Here is a 19421-nt window from a genome sequence, read left to right as displayed (position 1 = left end):
GATAACTTCCCATAACTGCTCTTCTCCACCTCACCTATCCCCCAACATCTTTCTTTTGTCTTTATATGGAGATGATATTTAAGGAGGTGACTGTGCCACTTGGGGGAGTTACTCAGTTTTCCTGGGTCTCTCCCATGTGTATATATATATCATGTATATACATGATATTAAACTTGTTTGTTTTGCTCCTGTTATCACAGTGGGGAGGGGGGCAAATCCCGACCAAGAACTTAGAAAAGTAAAGGGAAATTTATTTTTTCCTCCCCCACAGGATAAAGATATTAATTATTAACCAAATTGGTTTGTGGTTTAATTATGAAGTTGAGGGGAAGGAAATAAATAACTGTATCTGAATGGCACTGAGGAAGGCACAGCTAAATATACCGCTCGGAAACTGTGTAAATTCATTTTAATGGCATGAAGGATGTTACTCAGGATAGGCTGTTATGCTGCAGAAAAAGAACAAAAACTTTCTGTTGATTAACAGCAGGTTTATTTCTTGCTCATGGTATATATCCCGTGTAGTCTGTCAGGGACATCTGCTCCATACAAACACTCAGGGACCAGGCTGCCACAGTGCCACCATTTTGTACCTGTAGCGATGGAGTCATATCCTAGCAGCAGAGGAGGGATAGTCAGAAGAAATGTACATAGGCATTTCTCACCGCAGCCAAGGAGTAACACGCTTTTTTTCTGCTTACATTTCTTTGATCAGAACGAGTCATGCGTTCTCATCCAACTTACAATTTACACAGAAACCTGATAAATGTAACCTTCAGGATGCCCAGGGGGAAAGGAGAACCAAATACTGATGATGACTAGTGAATCATGATGGAACTTGAGGTGATGCTAATCTGTTCTAATGTGAATGTGAAGTTACATAGCATAAGACAGGCTAAACTTGGCCACAGGAAAACATTTTGAACACTCACTTTGTACTAGATCACTCTGTGCCAGACCCTGTGCTAAAACTGCATATATTAAAATAATTCAGTAATTTAACACTCACAACCGTCCAATAACACAATAAACTTAGTAACTTTTGAATTTCAAACTTGGAAGAGAACTTTCGAATGGTCATGTTAGAACAAAGCCTTTATTTTGCAGCTGAAAAACTGATATCAAGAAGAGTGAAATGAAAAGGTAAAAACTTCCAGTTATAAAATAAATAATTTGTGGGGATATAATGTACAATATGGTGACCACAGTTAATAATATCACATTACGTATTTGAAAGCTGCTGAGAGAGTAGATCTTAGAAATTCTCGTCACAAGGGAAAAAAAATTGTAACTCAAGGTTAACTAGATTTATCATGGTGATCATTTTGCAATATATACAAAGATCGAATCAGCATGTTGTACACCTGAAACAAATATAATGTTGTATGTCAATTATACCTTACTAAAAGACAAGTGAACAACAAGACCCTTCCTCCCCCCAAAAACCTCAAAAGATGCTGACAGACTGGCAAACAAAAATGACCATCCTATGATCAGGAGACCCAGGCATTTTTATTTATCACAGACACTCATACAAAAAAAGGAAAAAAATAAGTAAGTTAAAAAGGAAAAAAAATGATGAGTCTCAGATAACATAAAAAATGAGTTGCAGGGTTAAGAGTCAAACTCAGATTGGACTCAGAATGGAAAGTTGAGAGTGTTTTTCCTCCACCACATTATTCCTCATGTCCATGATTTGGATCTCAAAGATTACACGAGGCTCTGTGACATTTCATACAGCTGGGCAAAATTATTGGTGTAATCCTCATAAAGAATGAGCATAAAGAGATGCTTAACTTGTTGAATTTTATTTGATATTGATATCATCTCTGTGACTTACTCAAGAAGACATGGCTGGTCATACAGGATGCATAGATACCCCAAATGACAATGCATTATTTATACCAAAAATGTTATGGTTTGATGGAGTGCAGAAAGGGTGCCGTTTTTCCCTTACTAATTCCATAAATGCTTATCGATAAACTATTTGTATGATTTGCATTCATATTTGATACTGTTTGTCACACCAAATTTCTGTCTATCATAAATGACAAGAGGGAAATACAGTATTCCTCTGACCAATTCTCATGGCCTACTGTATTCATTTAACCTACACGTTGTTAAATCATGGCACTAACAACACCCTGATTTAAAATTCCAAACAAAATTGCAAAACAGAAATGAATTCTAACTGTGAAACACTAAAAGGGAGACTATTATTTAAACTGGCACTTAGATACATCATCAATGACACAAGTGGAGTTAGTGCAAAAGCTAGTTTACTTTCTGGTTGCAGAATTTAGCAAAAACTATCTTAAAGTTTACAGACAAAAAATGAGATTTAATTTGCCACTGATTTATAAAGCAAAGTAAATACCAAAGAAAGAAAGATAAGTTACAAGATTAGACAATAAAAGGATTTTATGAATGAAGAGCTGTTTTTAGAAAAGCGTGAGTACACATTAGTATACACTCCCAAAGTTTGGTGCTTACCTCTGCAAAGTGTGCAGAGGCTCTTTAAAGTTATAGGTTAGACTACAAAATAAACACATTTCATTTTCTTGGAGGCCCTATTTTAGTAAACATTTTAATGATTTAACCATTATTTTTGTAAATTCTGAACACGGATATATTATGGGGTAGAGTCAAACCTTGCATGATTTTTCAACATAGCAGGAATTACAATGGAAGCAGGTCACTTAGTTTGCTCTAAGGGTGGGTGTTTGTTCCCTCTGTCACAAATGGTAGGAGAGCAATGAACTCTGAGAAACAGATGATGGGAATTTACAAATGAGAACAATACAAGTTTGTGGTTTTATCATGTCTTAGGACTTAAGAGTAAAGGGCTCAAATTATCCTTCGGCAGGTAAAAAAAGTAGAAAAAGGCCAAGAATTATTATTATCTGCCTTTGAACGTGAACTGGACAATAATGTGGGTAAATGATGAGAGGTTATATTCAGTTTCAAAGTTGGCAGAGCATCTAAGAACCTTCCATTTTTATATTAGAGGACAGAGGGTCGGCTGAGCCCTAGGCAACAATACTCTTAAGACACCTGTCGCGATGAGGGTTTTAATCCTGCCTACTCCTACAGAATCTGTGTCCCCCATTCCTTTTGGCACAGATTTGAATTGTATACTGAAACTGTGAAATAGAGAGACAGATTTAATAATCATTCCACTTAGTAAGTACAGCTGGGGCAGGTAATTAAACAGGTTTTCTCTTGCCAGCAGGCCTAAAGCAATGTAGCTCAGAGTCTCAGTCACACAACTGGACTGATGGAAAGCTAATATTAAACAGGCCTTCTCTACGCAGACCCATGTCGGCAGTGCTGTTCCTCCCAAGAAGGAGTTATTAAAGGAGGCTTGTCAGGCCGTCAGAGACCTGTCAAATCTTCACTTTTAGAAATATTGGATTTATGGGTTGAAAAATGAAAAAGGACTAAAATAATCGAAAAATTATCATTATTTTGAGGTGGTTGATATCTAATAAAATATCATCATGGTGAATCTTTGATATTATCGTTATATGAATATCTACTCAAATATTGGGGAAATAATTTCTTAATTTTTGAAATTTCTAGTTTACTTTGCATTATGAAAATGTAGTATTTACTTAATATGAGACATAGTACCCTAATTGCATGGAGGTTGAATAGTGACAAAACACTCATAGGGAGATGATAATTGACCTTAGTTAAAGAGTACTTTGTTAGGAAAGGGTTTTTTGCTTGTTTGAAGATGGAAAATCAAATGAAACATTTTTCGTTTAAAAAAATATGCCAAATTATACCGTCAGTTAATAGTTTTTCCTGTCTGATTGTTCCTGTTATATATTGCTACGTAACAAACACCTCCGAATTTAGTGTCTTAAAATAGAAAACTCTTTATTATATCTCAAAATGTGAGGGATCAGAAATTTGGGTAGGGCTTGGCTAGGTAATTCCTCTGGCCCACATTGTGTTGACCTGAATCAATTGGTTGTACTTGGTTGGTGGCTGGTCTACTCTAGGGAGTACAAGACAGTGAGATGAATAGAAGTTTTGGCCTAGCTGCCTCTTTTTCTTCTTGGAGTTTCAGGGCCTATCCATTGGGCCATATTTGGTCCTTCCATTGATGCTGAGGCAGCACGTACTGATTAACTGCCACTGGAGTTGATGAATGCTAGCCATTCAGTGACTGCTGATCTTGAAGATACATCTTGTCCTAATTTCTACAGGGTGTCAAAACTATAAACATTTTCCACATATCAAACATACAAGTTTCAACAAATGTTTTTGGACAGCATGGCAACATTTTAATTTTGGTTCGCTGTCTGGGAAAACATCAAATGTAAGTATAGTTTTCTTGGATTGCTCTAATCCTATGAATCCATTTCCAAGTGGGTGCGTATGGTTATGGTGGTGGAAAGAAGAGAAGGGCTTCATTTGAAGAGACTTTCCCATTAGTTTCCAATATTATGTGCTATTGTTTTCTTGTTTATTTGGGAGTGAGGGGAAGGATGGGAGGGCTATAAAATCCATGACTTAAATAGCGTATTTCTACATTAAAACGTAGATATGCTTCTATTGAAGTTTTAATTTTTTTTTACTATGTTAAAACATTCCCCAAAATCTCTTAATCAATATGAACTCAAATTTCATGCTTTATGCTACCTATAAAACATTGGGCAACTGTGTAATATGAGATGTCTATAGTTTTAAACTAAATGAGAATGATGCAAAAATAAACAGAATTGGAACTGTTGACTGAATACTTAAACATAGAATGAAGACAACGATTCTAAATCTATCATAAATATTTAACTGAAAGATAAGTTTCAGAGATAGTCATGCAATATTAAGCATTAGAATTTATAATATATTTTTAAAAATTTAATTATTTTACTAGATAATATTTTGAGGCCCCAAATTATAAAACATATTAAATATAAGTTATCAAAAAAGGCTTTCTCTTCTCCTTGTCCCTATCACCTCTGTCCCACAGAGAGCCAGTATTAGCAGTTTCTTTATACTTAAACAAATATGAATATGTATTTTTATTTCCCTGTTTTCTACACATGCTATTGTATACCCTGATGTTTTCACTTAACAATAAATCTATATGCACACATTAAGTGCTTTCTCATTTTTTTTTTTTTTGCTTTCTCATTTTTTTATAGTTGCATAGTATCGCATTATATGGATGCACCATAGTTTAAACAGCTCCCTATTGATGAACATTTGCTTTTTAAGAAAACTTTTTAAATGTAATTAGTAATATATTGCTTACATTCTTTAAAACACAATATATTCGTGGAAAACTTCCCAGAAGTGAAATTACTAGGTCAAAATATATATGCATTTAAAATTTTCATAGATATTACCAAATTGTTCATCATAAAAGCTGTAAATATGTATTTACTCTAGAAATATATGAAATTGGCTTCCCACACAGTCTGACCTATAGCATATAATGGAATATTATCATTTCTTTCCAAATTGATAGGTTAAAAAAATGACATTTCTGTATCATTCATGTGTATCCTTTTATTCTCATTGAGTTTATGCTTTACTTTTAATATTTTAAAGAACATTTGCTGGGGCACCTGGTTGGCTCAGTTGGTTAAGCATCTGACTCCTGATTTTGGCTCAAGTCATGATCTCATGGCTCATGAGATTGAGTCCCTCCTTGGGCTCTGTGCTGACAGTGTGGTGCCTGCTTGGGACTTTCTCTCTCTCTCACTTTCTCTTCCTCTCTCTTTCTCTCTCTTGCTATGCCTTCCCTACTTGTGTTATCTCTCTCTTTCTCTTGCAAAATAAACAAACATTAGAAAAAAAGTATTTGCCTTCCTATGAACTGTATGATCATATCCTTTTACCAAAGATCCATTGGATTATTGTTCTTTTTCTTATTGATACTCTTTAATACTAATATTTGTGGAATTTATATATTGAGATATTTTAACTGATTTTGAAAAATATTGTGTCTTCACTTTTTATTTGCCCTTTGACTATAGTTATAATATTTTTTCTTTGGCCTTGCAGTCTTTCTTTATGTTTGTGTAGTTAAATCTATCTTTTCTTTAATGACTTCTGGATTTTGAGTTAAACTGAGAAAGGCTTTTGTCTCTTCAGTTTTATGAAGTTATTATTCCTGTTTTCTTCTGACACATTTATGTACTTTTTAAATATTTGCTATTTTTGGAATTTATCTTGGTGTCTGGTGTGAGGTATGGATATAGCTTACTTATCTCTAGTAATTCTAATGCCATTTTTGAATAATTCATCTTTTCCCCACTGATTTGATATGCTAACTTTATCCTCTTTCAAATTTATATATATATATATATATATATATATATATATATATATATATTTATTTATTTATATGGACTTTGGAATGTTTTATTCTGGGCCATTGCTCTGCTTGTTTATGAACCAACACCTCACTGTTTTAATGTTGAAACTTTACTAATCTTTATTATACAACATTATAAACACATTTTTATGTCATAAGGAGGGTCCTCCTTGCTGTTTACCTTATTCTTTTCCAGAGTTTTGCCGGGGACTTTTATTTTTCTACTTAAACATTATGTTTGGTTATATATGATTAGTTATTATAGTTTGCATAATTAGCACTGTTTATTTAGATTGTATCACATTTATAGAGTAACTTACAGAGAAGTAAAGTCTTTATGATATTGAGTATTCCTATTGAATGATACAGTATGCTGTTACATTTGTTCATGTCTAGTCCTGTCCTTCAAAGCTGCTTTAAAGCTTTCTTAAAAGAGATTTTTTTCATCTTTATTATTGCTATTCTTCCCTATTTAACCTTGGTATTGTAAATGGGTTTTTTTTTTCTTTCTTTGTATTACCTAACTGGATGTTATTTGCATATATGAAAGCTATTGGTTTCTGAATATTAATTTAATATCCCTTTAGCTTGCTGAATGTTTTGTAATAATTTTCTAGTTCATTCTCTTTGGTTCTGCAGGTAAGCAATCATATCTCAGCAAATAGTAGTAATTTTACAACCCCCTTCCAAAATGTTTTACCTACAGTTTCTTACTCTAACTGAATTCATTGGCTTGTGAGCTGAGATAGATTTCTTTTTATTATGAATTCATTGGCTTCTGTTTCACTTAGTATTATTAGGCTGAACAATATTTGATTTATTTTTTCACCTACAAAAATAACCTTCCATATAATTCAACTAAATGTTTATTAGGGGTGGTTGCTAAATTCTTTCAAATGTTTTTTTATCATGGATGTTGGTGATTTATACTACTTATATTAATAGAATTCCTAATGTTGAATCATCATTACGTTTATGTAACAAAACTGAGTCATGGTACAATTATCTTTTAATTTTGCTGTATTTTCTTTTTCAGCATTTTATTTACTATTTTTGTATTAATATTTATGTGAGATTATTCTACAGTTTGTTTTCAAAGTCTTAAGGCTTTAGTATCAATGTCATATTCTTTTTATAAGCTTGCTTTCTTTTTTATGCCTGGAGCCGTTTAATAGCATTTCAATGGGCTGATTGTTAAATACATGTTGGAATTCTCCTGTGAAGCCCTTTAATCTTTGACTATTTTTCTCTCAATTGTTTTATGGAAATTAACCTTTTCTGATTTCCAGAGTTTGAATATAAGTTTGACAAATTGTTTTTCTTAGGAAAAAATATCAGTTATCCAGGTTTCAAATTTATTTTTATATTATTGAAATAGCACTTTTATTAGTCATCCAATTTCCTCTATTTCTATGAATTTTTCTTCATAATAACTTCCAATTAAATGCTTTCTTCTTCTTTTTTAAAAAATCTTAAGTGTATTTATTTATTTTGAGAGAGAGAGAAGATGAGCAGGAGAAGAGAAGAGAGAGAGGAAGAGAGAATCCCCAGCAGGCTCCATGTTATCAGGGTGGAGCCCAATGTGGGGCTCGAACTGAAGAACGGTGAGATTACGACCTGAGCTGAAACCAAGAGTAGGATGCTTAACTGACTGAGCCACTCGGGGGTCCCTATATGCTTTATTCTAATCAATTTTTATTAACAAGCGGTTTGTATGTTCTATTGCTTATTTTTTCTTCCAAGTAGCAGTTTTAGGGTTTTTTAAAATTGTTTTTGTTGTTTGCATATTTTTATCTCACTAAATACTACTTTTATTGCTATTTTTTTCTTTATGCTTGCTTTCAATTTATTTCTGTACTTCTAACTGAATCAGTTCCTTACTTTGTTTTTTTTCTTTTTAACCAGTTTAAGTATTAAAGGCTGTGCATTTTTCTCTGAGCACCGATTATCTAAATTCCAAATGTTCAAATATGGACTATTTTTTTTTAGAAGTTTTGCAATTTTGATTAGTGTTTGAGTTAAGAGAGATTTTTTTCTATTTCCAGATTTATAGATACATACATTTACTTATTATGTTAATTTCTAATTTTGTTGCATTTTTATTAGAGAATATTGTCTCTACCACCTGTGATGGTTAATTTTATGTATAAACTTGACTGGGCTTTGGCCTGTCCAGATACCTCATCGAACATCATTCTGGATGTTTCTGTGACAATGTTTTGGGTGAAATTAACATTTAAATCAGTGGACTAGGAGTAAAGTAGATTGTTCTGTACAATGTGTGTTGATCTCATTCAATCATTGAATCTGTTGAAAAATACAAAAACATTGGCCTCTTCCAAAGAAGAGGACTACCTTAAGATTTCATCTGGATCATCGGCCCTTCTTAGCTCTAAGGCAGACTGCCTTAGGACTTGAATTAGAATACTGGCTCTCTTGGGTCTTCAGCCTATCTAACTACCCTGCAGATTTTGGACTCACCAGCCTCCAAAATCACAAGAATCAAAGTCTTACAATCTCTCTGTCTCTCTGTCTCTCCACACAAACATCCTATGGCTTCCGTTTCTCTGAAGAACCCTAATCACCACCTAGCCTTTTAGTCTAAATTGCCCTTTTATCATTTTGCTCAATTGTTTTAGTTTTAAGAGGAGCTCATGTGAACAGTATTTTCTGAATCTGTTCATTTTTAAATTTTAATGACTTCATGACACCTGCACTTATTATAAAATTTATAAACGGCCTTTCTTTTTTGTTTTTGTTATCTTTTTATTTTATAATGTTTTCTACTGTCTTCTGGCATTGACTTTTTCTGTAGCCAGCCTTATTTTTTACCCTTCTAGATATCTGGTTATTTTCCCTTGGCTACTTATAGTTAAACTCTAGTAATTTTACTAACATATGTCTGGTGATGAGCATCCTACTCAGTTTGCTTTGCCAAATAATGTGGCTATTAATATGTAAGTACAAAGGGCATTGCTACTTATTAGCTGAAACTTGATAAAATTATTTAACTTCTCTGTATTTAAGTCTCCTCATCTGTGTAACAGGGAAAATAATTGGATTTGCCAAAGAAGGTTGTCATGATATTATCATTTTAAAAATGTTTAATACTGTGCCTGATATATAGTAAATGATATTCTTTAATTAATAAGTTAATAAATAAACCAGAATAAATTTCTTTCAGAAAAGTTTTCTTGATTTTATGTATTTAAATGTTATTTGAACCTTGTTCTTAGAGAAGTTTAATTATATGTATATTAGGTATTATTTGCCTGTCTTCTTAATACATTATTTTCTCTCTAATCCTTAATCAATAGCAAAACCAAAAAGAATTATTGGGATTTTTTTTAGTGTAAGCATAGAGTCCTGTGGGTTTTGGCAAATGTATATAGTTGTACAATAACCATTACAGTCAAATTTTAGAACTCTTTGATGACCCCCAAAACCTCTCTCATGTTGGGTGCTGTCAATTCTTGCCCCCACCCTTCGCCTTAGGCAATCTCTGATCCATGTCGCTGTTACTATAGTTTTACCTTTTCCAGATTTCACAGAAATGAAATCATACAATATGTAGGCCTTATATCTGACTTCTTTCATCTGTATTTTGAGTATGGTTTTTTCCTTTATTATGAGTCGGTGGCATTTCACTATATGGATATGTCACATTTTGTTTATTTTAATCTGTATACACAGTTATTTTCTATTACTTTTTTGCTTGTTTTGCTTGTTTCTATTTCATATGTTCTTTATTGGATTTTCTGAAGTGTCTCTTTCATCAAATTTCAAATTTCATTTTTCTATATGTGTTTATTTTTTTCTTACTGCGCCTGTCTGCACCCAGTAATCTTATTGCATATTTTCCTTGTCCCCCTCTTTCTGTCCTACATTCTTAAATTTATTCTTTTTGAATTTCCTTCATGGAAGTGAAGAATTCAGTTTTTTTTTTTTTTAAATTTTTAAGAATAGGCTTGGGCATACCCTTTATCTGTTCTGTGGAAACATTTGTCTGAAGAGTGTACATTCACTAATTTTTTTTTAAAAAATGTATTTTGAATTCCTACACTGTAGCAGGCACTGAGGATATAGCAGTAGATAATACAGAATAAAATAAAAGTTTTGTGAAAATACTATATCAGGTTGTGACTTGTATTATGCAGGGAAATACCACTCACAGTGGAGGAATAAGGAATGTTGATGCGTTTGTCACAATTTTAAATAATGTGACCTGTGACAATCACCCTTGGAAGGTGACAGTTGATTAAAATTTGAAGGGGATAAGGGAGTGAGTGATATTGCTGTCTTGGGGAGAATATGCTAGGCAGAGGAAAGAACAAGAAAAGTCTTTGAGGGATGACTATGCCTTCTATGTTCTTGGAAAAGAAAGATGGCTAGGGGACAGAAAGGTTTAGAAGTCAGAGGTAATGGGAAGAGATATCATCTTGAGCTTCACAGGTTCTTCTCAAGTCTAGCTTTGCCGAGTGAGATGGAGAGGGAGCCCTACAAATATATGAAGTGGAAGATGAAAGAATTCTGAGTATTTTTAATCTGTTGGTTAATCTGGTGATCTTTACCACATTTTTACAGTATTTATATACTGATTCTGTGCCATATCTTTTTTTAGTACCTATCACTGAATAAGTTACATTTTCCTAAACTAGATATTTGTAGATGGTTCTTATGAAAGTAGCTTGAAAGGATCCTAGGCAGCATTCCAGCCTTCACAACTTAAAAGCTCTCTTCCTGCTGCCATAGAGACAGACTGCTTCCTACCAATGTGGCTTCTGTGTGTGTCTTTGTGCACTCCTACAACATCCCGCAACTTCTGTTTCTCTTTATCATATCTGGTCCAGAGATCATGTTCTCTCCTGTTCAAGAGATGTAGATTTTGCACTTCTGAGTGAGCCCCTCATCTTCACTGATGCAGTCAGAGGACTGCCCTGATAGGGCCTCTTGAACTCTCTGCTTTCTTATGATTTCTTCCTTCATGGCTTGTGTCCATCTAAGCTTCTGTTGGCAGCCCCCACATGTAAGATGAAGGCAGCTTATTATAGCTGCCTCCTAATTTCCCTAAAAAATTGAAGTTACAGGGTGGTGTTCCTTTTCTTTGTTGCTTTGGTGTGATTTTCAGGAAGACAAGGGAAGAAAGCATAGTTTCTTAGCCAGTATGATGACTTAGCTAGTATGAAGGTTAACTTTAAATGTCAACTTGGCTAGGCTATGGTGCCTAGTTGTTTGGTCAAATACCAGCCTAGACGTGTTGCCATGAAAAAAAAATGTTCAGCTGTGAATTGAAATCAGTAGACCTTAAATAAAGTAGATTATTCTTTAATCTACTGGATGTGGGTGGGCCTCATCCAATCATTTGAAGCCTTAAGAGAAAGACTGAGGTTCTCTGAAGAAGAAGGAATTTTGCATTCATATTGTCTTCAGACTCAAGACTGCAAGTCAATTCCTGTTGAAATTTCTAACCTGCTGGACTTCCTTACAAGTTTTGAACTTACCATTCCCTACTCTTCTGTGAACCAACTCCTTAAAACAGATCTCACTCTGGGGCGCCTGGGTGGCGCAGTCGGTTAAGCGTCCGACTTCAGCCAGGTCACGATCTCGCGGTCCGTGAGTTCGAGCCCCACGTCAGGCTCTGGGCTGATGGCTCGGAGCCTGGAGCCTGTTTCCGATTCTGTGTCTCCCTCTCTCTCTCTGCCCCTCCCCCATTCATGCTCTGTCTCTCTCTGTCCCAAAAATATATAAAAAATGTTGAAAAAAAAAAAACAAAAAAAAAAAAAACCAGATCTCACTCTATATATGTATGCACACTCTATTCATTCTATTTCTCTGGAGAACCCTGACTAATACAGGTTACCGTACTGGTAGTGAGAATTCAAGAACTAATTTGATGCAACTATTGGGAAAATTTTGTAGAGAAACTTAATTTAATAAATTATATATTCAGCATTTATGTAAGTTTAAGGCTTTCAAAGATATATTGATTATCTCACAAAAAATTCCACAGGACATTTTTTGGGAATAGTAATTTAACATGCCAAGTAATTCTGTATTTTTCTTTTGATATCCTGCAGTGTTTGGAAAGTGTGGTATTAAAGCAGAGGGTCAAAGAGATAAAGTTTAAGGGGTTATTAAGTGGGAAACTATGTCTGTTAGACATCAATGACTGGGTCGGTAGATTACAGCCTGAAGATGGAGTTCATGTCATCTCTGAGTGGAGAGAGGAACATTCTAAGGCTCTTTCCTATCTTTGAACATACCTATTATTTTGTAAGGCATTCTTCAACTATAATATGCATTTGTAGCCAAAAATGAATCCAAGAGATATAGTTTAAAATTTATAACACTAAATATGACAGATACAAAGTGATGTCATATATTCTAGTTCTCTTTTTAAAAAATATTTCTTGAGCATTCCTGTTAGGGTCTTTAGAGCCGAAAGGTGAGACTTAAAATTTAAATCTAGCTTCAGAAAAGAAAAAGGGTCATGGAAAAAATATCTAAACCTTAATCATTAAAAACATAATTGAGTATACATCTCTTTTTATTGTCATTATTTCATGTGATTTTATACTTGTGTTATGAATGTTGGCTATGGCAGTATTCTAAATATGTATAACATATAAAATAACAAACAGTAGCTTTTCAAACACATATAACTTGAATAACTACAATTTAGAGAATTATATCCTTTAATCTCTAATGTGAGATACAGGATTTAATGTACAGTTAACCCTACTGGAACACATTCATTCATAGGAAATATGAAAGATTTCCTGAAGATCTGTGCAATCAGAATTACCAGACATTTTTCAGAATTACCCCACTGTCTTGTTCCCTGAAAGTAAAAACATTTTCTTACATGTTTCCATAGAGCACACGGCTTTACGAAGTTTCATATTCTTGACTATGTCCCATGTTTTATTATTATTAAAGGCCAAATCATTTGCATAGTGTTAGGTTGCCTTACATTTTCATTATATTTATTCAAAAAATGCCTGCTGGCCACGAAGAATGTATTTGTCCCCCTAATTTAATAATTGATAGTTAGGGAGTTTAAACGTGAGGTTTCTGAAGATGAACATATGTAAATGTGAAAGATTCTTAGCTATAGCTTTCTTACTTGATAGTATGTTGTAAAACGTTAAGAACCAAATGCACTTACCGCATAGATGACATTACACTGTATGGACCACGCTTCACCCACACCAAAAGGACATCCTATAAAAAGATGAAATGGAGGAAATGAGGAAATAAAAATAAATTATCCTATGGATGATTAGATAAAAATTCAGATATTAGACTAAGATTTGTAATATGCTGGAATAAATATCAAAGAGATCTTTGTTGTATACTAAGTGAGATTTGGCCAAAGATTTTCTAGTCTTTTATTTTCTTCTTAACTCATACCAAAAGAATCTTGTGAAAGTCCTTAAATAAATTATGAGAGAGTTTCCATTTGGAAAAAAACAGAAACAAGTTCTTCAAGATGTTCCTTCGATTCAGATCCATGAGCCAGAAATTTTGTCAACATTTAAATGCGCTATAAAGAATATATAGTGGATTTTAATATCAATTTTGGCCCGCTTAAGGGTGGAGCCAACAAAATGTTCTGCTTTTGTTGGGTCTGCTCTGGACTTTATTTTATGCATCCCAGGTTACTCTTATCCCTCAGTGTTCTGCTCAGATATCTGTTTTTGCTTCAGAGAAGATAGTGCTGATTTTTCAAAGGTGTTTATGTTTACATGTGCCTGAGGCTCTCAAACCTGGTGGATCAGAATTTATCAGGCAACATTTTAACAGTGCCAAGACCGCAATCAAGGAGTTTCTCATTTATTAGTGGAGTGGGCATGCATTTGAAAATGGCACACCTACTAGTTACGATAACCATAACTTATGCTTACGCTACCTCAAAGATCAGTCTTTATCAAATCTATTATTTCCAATGGCAAGAAAATGATCTGTAAAATACGGGCTTCCCATTTTACTGCTTCATACCAGCAATGACTATGCAACATCATGGTGTCCTTTCTGAGTTTCTCTGAACACTGTTCTTCAGTTTGGTTCTCTTGTCTACTGTTCAGCAGCGTGACACTCCCTTGCTATGCTAATAAACAACTCCTTGCCATCCCTCCTATCTCTGCCATCCCTCTACCCCCCAGCAGCAGCTCAGCATGCTTATTGCTTAATCACTTCATGCCCAAGAACACGTGGGCTCTACTGAATGAGGCTTGTAATCAAATGATAGAGCTCTACTTGATTATCATTCACAACAGTAGCCCAATACATGATTTTTCTAATTATCTCCCCCGTGGTGGACATTAGCCCCTGTTTGGTTTTCAATTATAACATCTATATGTCTTAGTCCCCAAACATTCTTAAGGGATATACTATCAGAACAACCATGGAGAAGTTGGAGTGTCAGGAAAGGAACTCCCTTTGATGACTCCCTTTTGCTTTCATGTTTAAGTTGGACTATTATTTTCAGGAGAGGGGCTGAAGGAAGAAAAACAAATGCATTTGTTTTTCAGTGAAATAATAATTTTCAGAATTCTTTCCAGATCATAACAAAAAGTAAATGCCATGTTAATTTGTCATATGTATTTTTTCAGATCTGCAAGCATCATTCCTTTTCACTGCAGGAATGTTCTAAATGAACTTGTTTATAATCTGCAACCATTAAGATTATGATTTTTTAAAAAGTTTTATTTGTTAAAGTGACTGTTTTGCGTACATCATTCCTTAGGCTCTGAATCGGACTTGATTATAATAATATTGTGCTTAAAATAATTGATGTTATTGACGCTCTTTCAGGAAGTCTTCAATTAAATATTGGTCAATATGTACTTTGCATTTTTACAGATAATAGTATATATCATTTTTACTATTTTACAATTTTCCTGACAAATTCGTAACACAGAAAGTGATTTCCTGAAAAATGTTGAATTTGGCAAAATATTAATATTCTTCTCATGCTCTCTGTCCCCAAAGGAGATACTATAGAGTCATTTTGTTTGAGTGTCAAGTTTTATTGATGATCTTGGTCAGAATCATTTATATTTTTCAGTTTCCTTGCACATGTCATTAATAGAGAGCTGCTTCCTTGCTTGCATGAATGTTTGATTTCTTTTTCCAGTTAAATAGTGATCCAAATGCAAAATCTAATGCTTAGGGTAATCATGTGAATTTATGACCATCGCTTGGATGCTGGGCTTTCAGAAATGAAATTGAATAGATCATATTTCTCTATAAATGTAGGTTTTACAGCTGAGATAGATCTAATATTGATAATCTCTTTATTTAACTGTTTCAAAATGCCATATGTGACTGAAAGCAACAGAATGGAAATAACTATGTTTATAGCAAATAGAACAGGAAATGAAAGCAAGATATGCAGAAAGCTTCTAACTGAAGTGAGCATCATATTAGTGCTATAGTATAGCAGCATTAAGGGCAGCAATCAGCATGTTGAAGAAAGGGATTGGGGCACACTCACATGTAGGATGAGGAAATTATAATGGGAAAAATATCATGGCTATTTTCAGATGCTCAGAATCGCCCAGAAGGGATAACTTGAAGATTACATTAAAACTTACTTAAAATCGGGGAAAATACCTGTTGATTTATTTCAACAATTTTGTATCAAACAAAGAACATCTACTAGGTCACATTTTTCCAATATCTGCCATTGTCAGATCTGTAACATTGCAAAAACAATGGCTCAAGGTACCACACATTTCAATTTAAGTGACTTTGCTAATTCTCAAACGGACTCTGGCCTTGCCATTTTTCAGTCTATATTCATTCATTTATCCCACATGGTCTTTGCAACTGAAATTGGTTAAGGGAAGTGCTTTGGATTGAATTATGTTCCCTGAAATTCTTATGTTGAATCCCAGCCCCTAATATGACTACATTTAGAGTGAGAATCTTCAGGTGGTAATTAAGGGCCAGGTCATAACCAGATGAGGTTGGTGGCCTTATAAGAAGAGGAAAAGAGAGAGATCTCTCCTCTCCCATGTGAGAACACAATGAGAAGATGGCTGTCTGCAAGCCAAGAAGAGAGCGTGCACCACCAACTGACCAGGCTGGCACCCTGTTCTTTGACTTTCCAGACTCTAGGGCTGTAGGAAAATAATTTTTTGTTGTTTAAACCACCTGGTCTATGGTAATTTGTTACGGCAATCTCACCAGACTAAGACAGGAAGCATACTGATTCCAAACACGTATCTATGCTCAGATGACAGGACAATTATTTACCATTTCATTTAGGTTCCTCACTGTTTCTACAGTGCTTGAATGTTTTAGCAGCCAAGGTGGTGACAGATCTGCACAGAGGTTTTCTAAAGACAGTGTCCAGTCTGCATTGACTTGCCGTCCTGCACTCATTTGTCAAATTTCTTAGAATACAGGGGTGTTCTGCGGTTAAAAACAAGCAAACATGAAAGCCCTGTTTGAACCCTCCACAATCTCAACTGGAATCAAATCAAGTTACTTAAGGAATGTGAGGCACAACGTATACAGATGCAAGACTTTTTTTGTATTTTATTCTACAGAATTCAAATCCTCTAGTTACTCAAGTTAGAACTCAAGTCCCAGAATGTCTGTTTTACTATGTCTGGGATCTGGAGGAGTCCCATATGTATATAGGAAAAAGGCAGGGATTTCTCTGAGTTAGAATTTGGGGAAAAAAAGTTACTACCTACCAAGTTTTTCCAAATACATATAAAGGTGACTAGATCACTCAGGGTGGATATATTTTTATTCTCCAGACTGAATTTTGGAGGTATCATAGCATTCATAACAAAGCCAACTATCACTATTTTTTTCCCAAGGTATGCCTGTAATTTGTTTTTCAGATTCCTCTGCAGGATTAAAACTCCTTTTCAGAGGCACCTGGTTGACTCAGTCCCAAGAGCATGCGACTCTGCATCTCAGGGTGGTATGTTCCAGGCATATTTTGGGTGTGGAGTTCACTTACAACAAAACAAAACACACATCTTTTTTGCATGCATTGTTATACTCCCTGCTCTTGGTCTTCTTTTCTGTGTCTTCACTATTCAAGCATTTTCTCCTCTCCTGATCAGGATCATTGCAATGACTAAAAATTTCCCAAATGCTATAATTTTTGTGACACTCCCTAAGCCAGTTAATGAAGACATTGTATTCTTCAGTGGGCCAGTGTCGAGATAAGTCGGGATGCATCTTTAGGAGAACGTGATGGAGCACAGCAGAACAACACCAGTTGTGGCCTCACTGGGAGGGCTGAAGTAAAAGTCACCAGCCAAGACTCCCCATCCAAAAAGCAGTGACCTGGGCACCAGAGCTGGGCAGGTTCGCATTGGTGAAGTCTCTCATGCCCTCCACAGGCCAACTATTACTATTTTTAGGCAATCCTAGATACTAGAGCAAATGGACAGAGAAAAAGTATGTGAAGTATATGATAAAAGAGGAACCACTGGCTTTTAAATCACGACATAAAAAAATAAAATCATTTTGAGATAAAATCTAATCCTTTAAGGTTCTGTCATGTTAACATTTATTTCCATGTTTACACATATATTTATTCCTTATATATTTGAAGTACCTACTATATACCAGTCACCTTGTTAGACTTCGGGCAGCAAAAGAATACAAAGATGGCACATCCCTATCTTTAAGATTTCCTATACAAAAATTGGCCAATAATTCTGAAATTTGGTAAATTGGAAATTTGGATTTAAGAGGGCCACAAACATATTGCTATGAAATTCATTCAGTTGTAGTTTGCACAATTGAGTTCTTTAAATATATTTCCTGTTATGAAAACCAAAAAAGCAGATACTTCATTTAATTGAAAAAAAATAATATGTAATAGGTTATTAATGGCTTCAAAGTGAAGCAAACTTAACACTGACTCGGGAAGACTTTGCCCTTAAAAACTCCAGTAAGGAAACTATGCAGTATAAATCATTAGAGCAGAACGTTTCCACTTTTCTGCCTCTACAGATGACCTTTTCCTGATGGATTCCTTAATAAGTCTAAACACACAGGGGAGCTAGAAGGGATGGAGAAGCAGAACAGTCTTTCTCCTCTCCACCACTCTCTTTTCTTTTCCTCCTGCAGATTAGGGGGACATTTGTTTACGTAAGCACACCACTGGAGACTACTTCGTGGTGTTACGTAGTTTTATGTACCATGTCTTTAGACTTGAGCCTTTGACTTATCTCCCCATTTTTGTTTCTCCTTTAACTTTTTCAACCCAACTTATTTCCCACTGATCTTTAGCAGGCGCTGCTCTGCCATGGATACAGTTTTTCTTATCAACTTTTGAATCTAATGAAGAATGTATCTTCACAAATGCATTCTGCTACACTGTGATAAAATCATCAACGATATCTAATATTCACTGATTAGGTATTTATGACATAACTAAGTGTTGTACTAATGGATTTATATTTGAATATCCATCCTGTTATTTCAGCCACATTTATCAGACCCAACACTTTGACGATTTAATCTATTATTGCTAAAATCAAGATTTACATATGACCTAGATTCAGGCACTCTCCAGCAAACCTTAGTTTCATAGTTTTCCTAAACTGCTTAATCCATCTAAACTTCTTATTCCATCTCATTAAAGACCTTCACTTTCCACAGTTTTAGGTTAGTTGCCACAATTCTTCCAGTAGACACAGATGAAGTTCTGAACTGTTCACTGAAGACCATTACTTTTCTGTTCTCCTTGGCACATTTGTAGGATTTTTTTCTTCCACTATGCCATGGGGCAACACATGGTACATTTATCACAAGGATGGTATAGAAGTTTGGGATAGGCACTTGAATCCTACTTCACAACTTCCAGATTGTTTTGGTCATTTGGCTTATTTTTTGTAGAGTTGGATAGCTCTGTTGGTTGATTTTGGCTCAGATCATGGTCCCAGGGTGGTTGGATCAAGCCTGGTGTCCAGCTCTGCATTGAGCATGGAGCCTGCTTAAGATTCTCTCTCTTTCTTTCTCTCTCTCTGCCACTCCCCCTGACCCTCAAGCTCTGTCTCTCTCTCTAAAGTAAAAATAAATAAATAAATAAATAAATAAATAA

The 19421-nt window shown here is 34.7% G+C and overlaps 1 protein-coding gene across 1 annotated transcript; it reads right to left on the bottom strand.

The window, feature by feature from the left end:
* Nucleotides 1-503: 503 nt before the first annotated feature.
* On the bottom strand, nt 504-17627 carry LOC125935258 (COX assembly mitochondrial protein 2 homolog). Its single transcript, XM_049648898.1, has 4 exons — nt 17337-17627; nt 17182-17219; nt 13506-13561; nt 504-614 (listed from the first exon to the last, which is right to left on the bottom strand). Exons 1-4 carry the CDS (start codon nt 17543-17545, stop codon nt 504-506), a joined length of 414 nt encoding a protein of 137 aa, XP_049504855.1. The 5' UTR covers nt 17546-17627.
* Between the last annotated feature and the right edge of the window lie 1794 nt (nt 17628-19421).

Source organism: Panthera uncia, assembly GCF_023721935.1.
Source record: "Panthera uncia isolate 11264 chromosome A1 unlocalized genomic scaffold, Puncia_PCG_1.0 HiC_scaffold_17, whole genome shotgun sequence".
In the NCBI taxonomy this organism is placed as follows: Eukaryota; Metazoa; Chordata; class Mammalia; order Carnivora; family Felidae; genus Panthera; species Panthera uncia.
Note: the sequence above shows the minus strand (reverse complement) of the source record. Positions and strands in the feature narration are given on the sequence as shown.

What these genes read in the sequence shown, in the direction of transcription:
- LOC125935258 (XM_049648898.1), bottom strand. Translation starts at nt 17,545, where the DNA reads ATGCATCCCGACTTATCTCGACACTGGCCCACTGAAGAATACAATGTC. An exon ending in AATGCATGCAAAAAAGATGT is followed by an intron (nt 17,220 to 17,336) that starts GTGTTTTGTTTT and finishes TCTGAAAAGGAG; the next exon opens with TTTTAATCCTGCAGAGGAAT. An exon ending in ATCTGAAAAACAAATTACAG is followed by an intron (nt 13,562 to 17,181) that starts GCATACCTTGGG and finishes ATCTTTTTATAG; the next exon opens with GATGTCCTTTTGGTGTGGGT.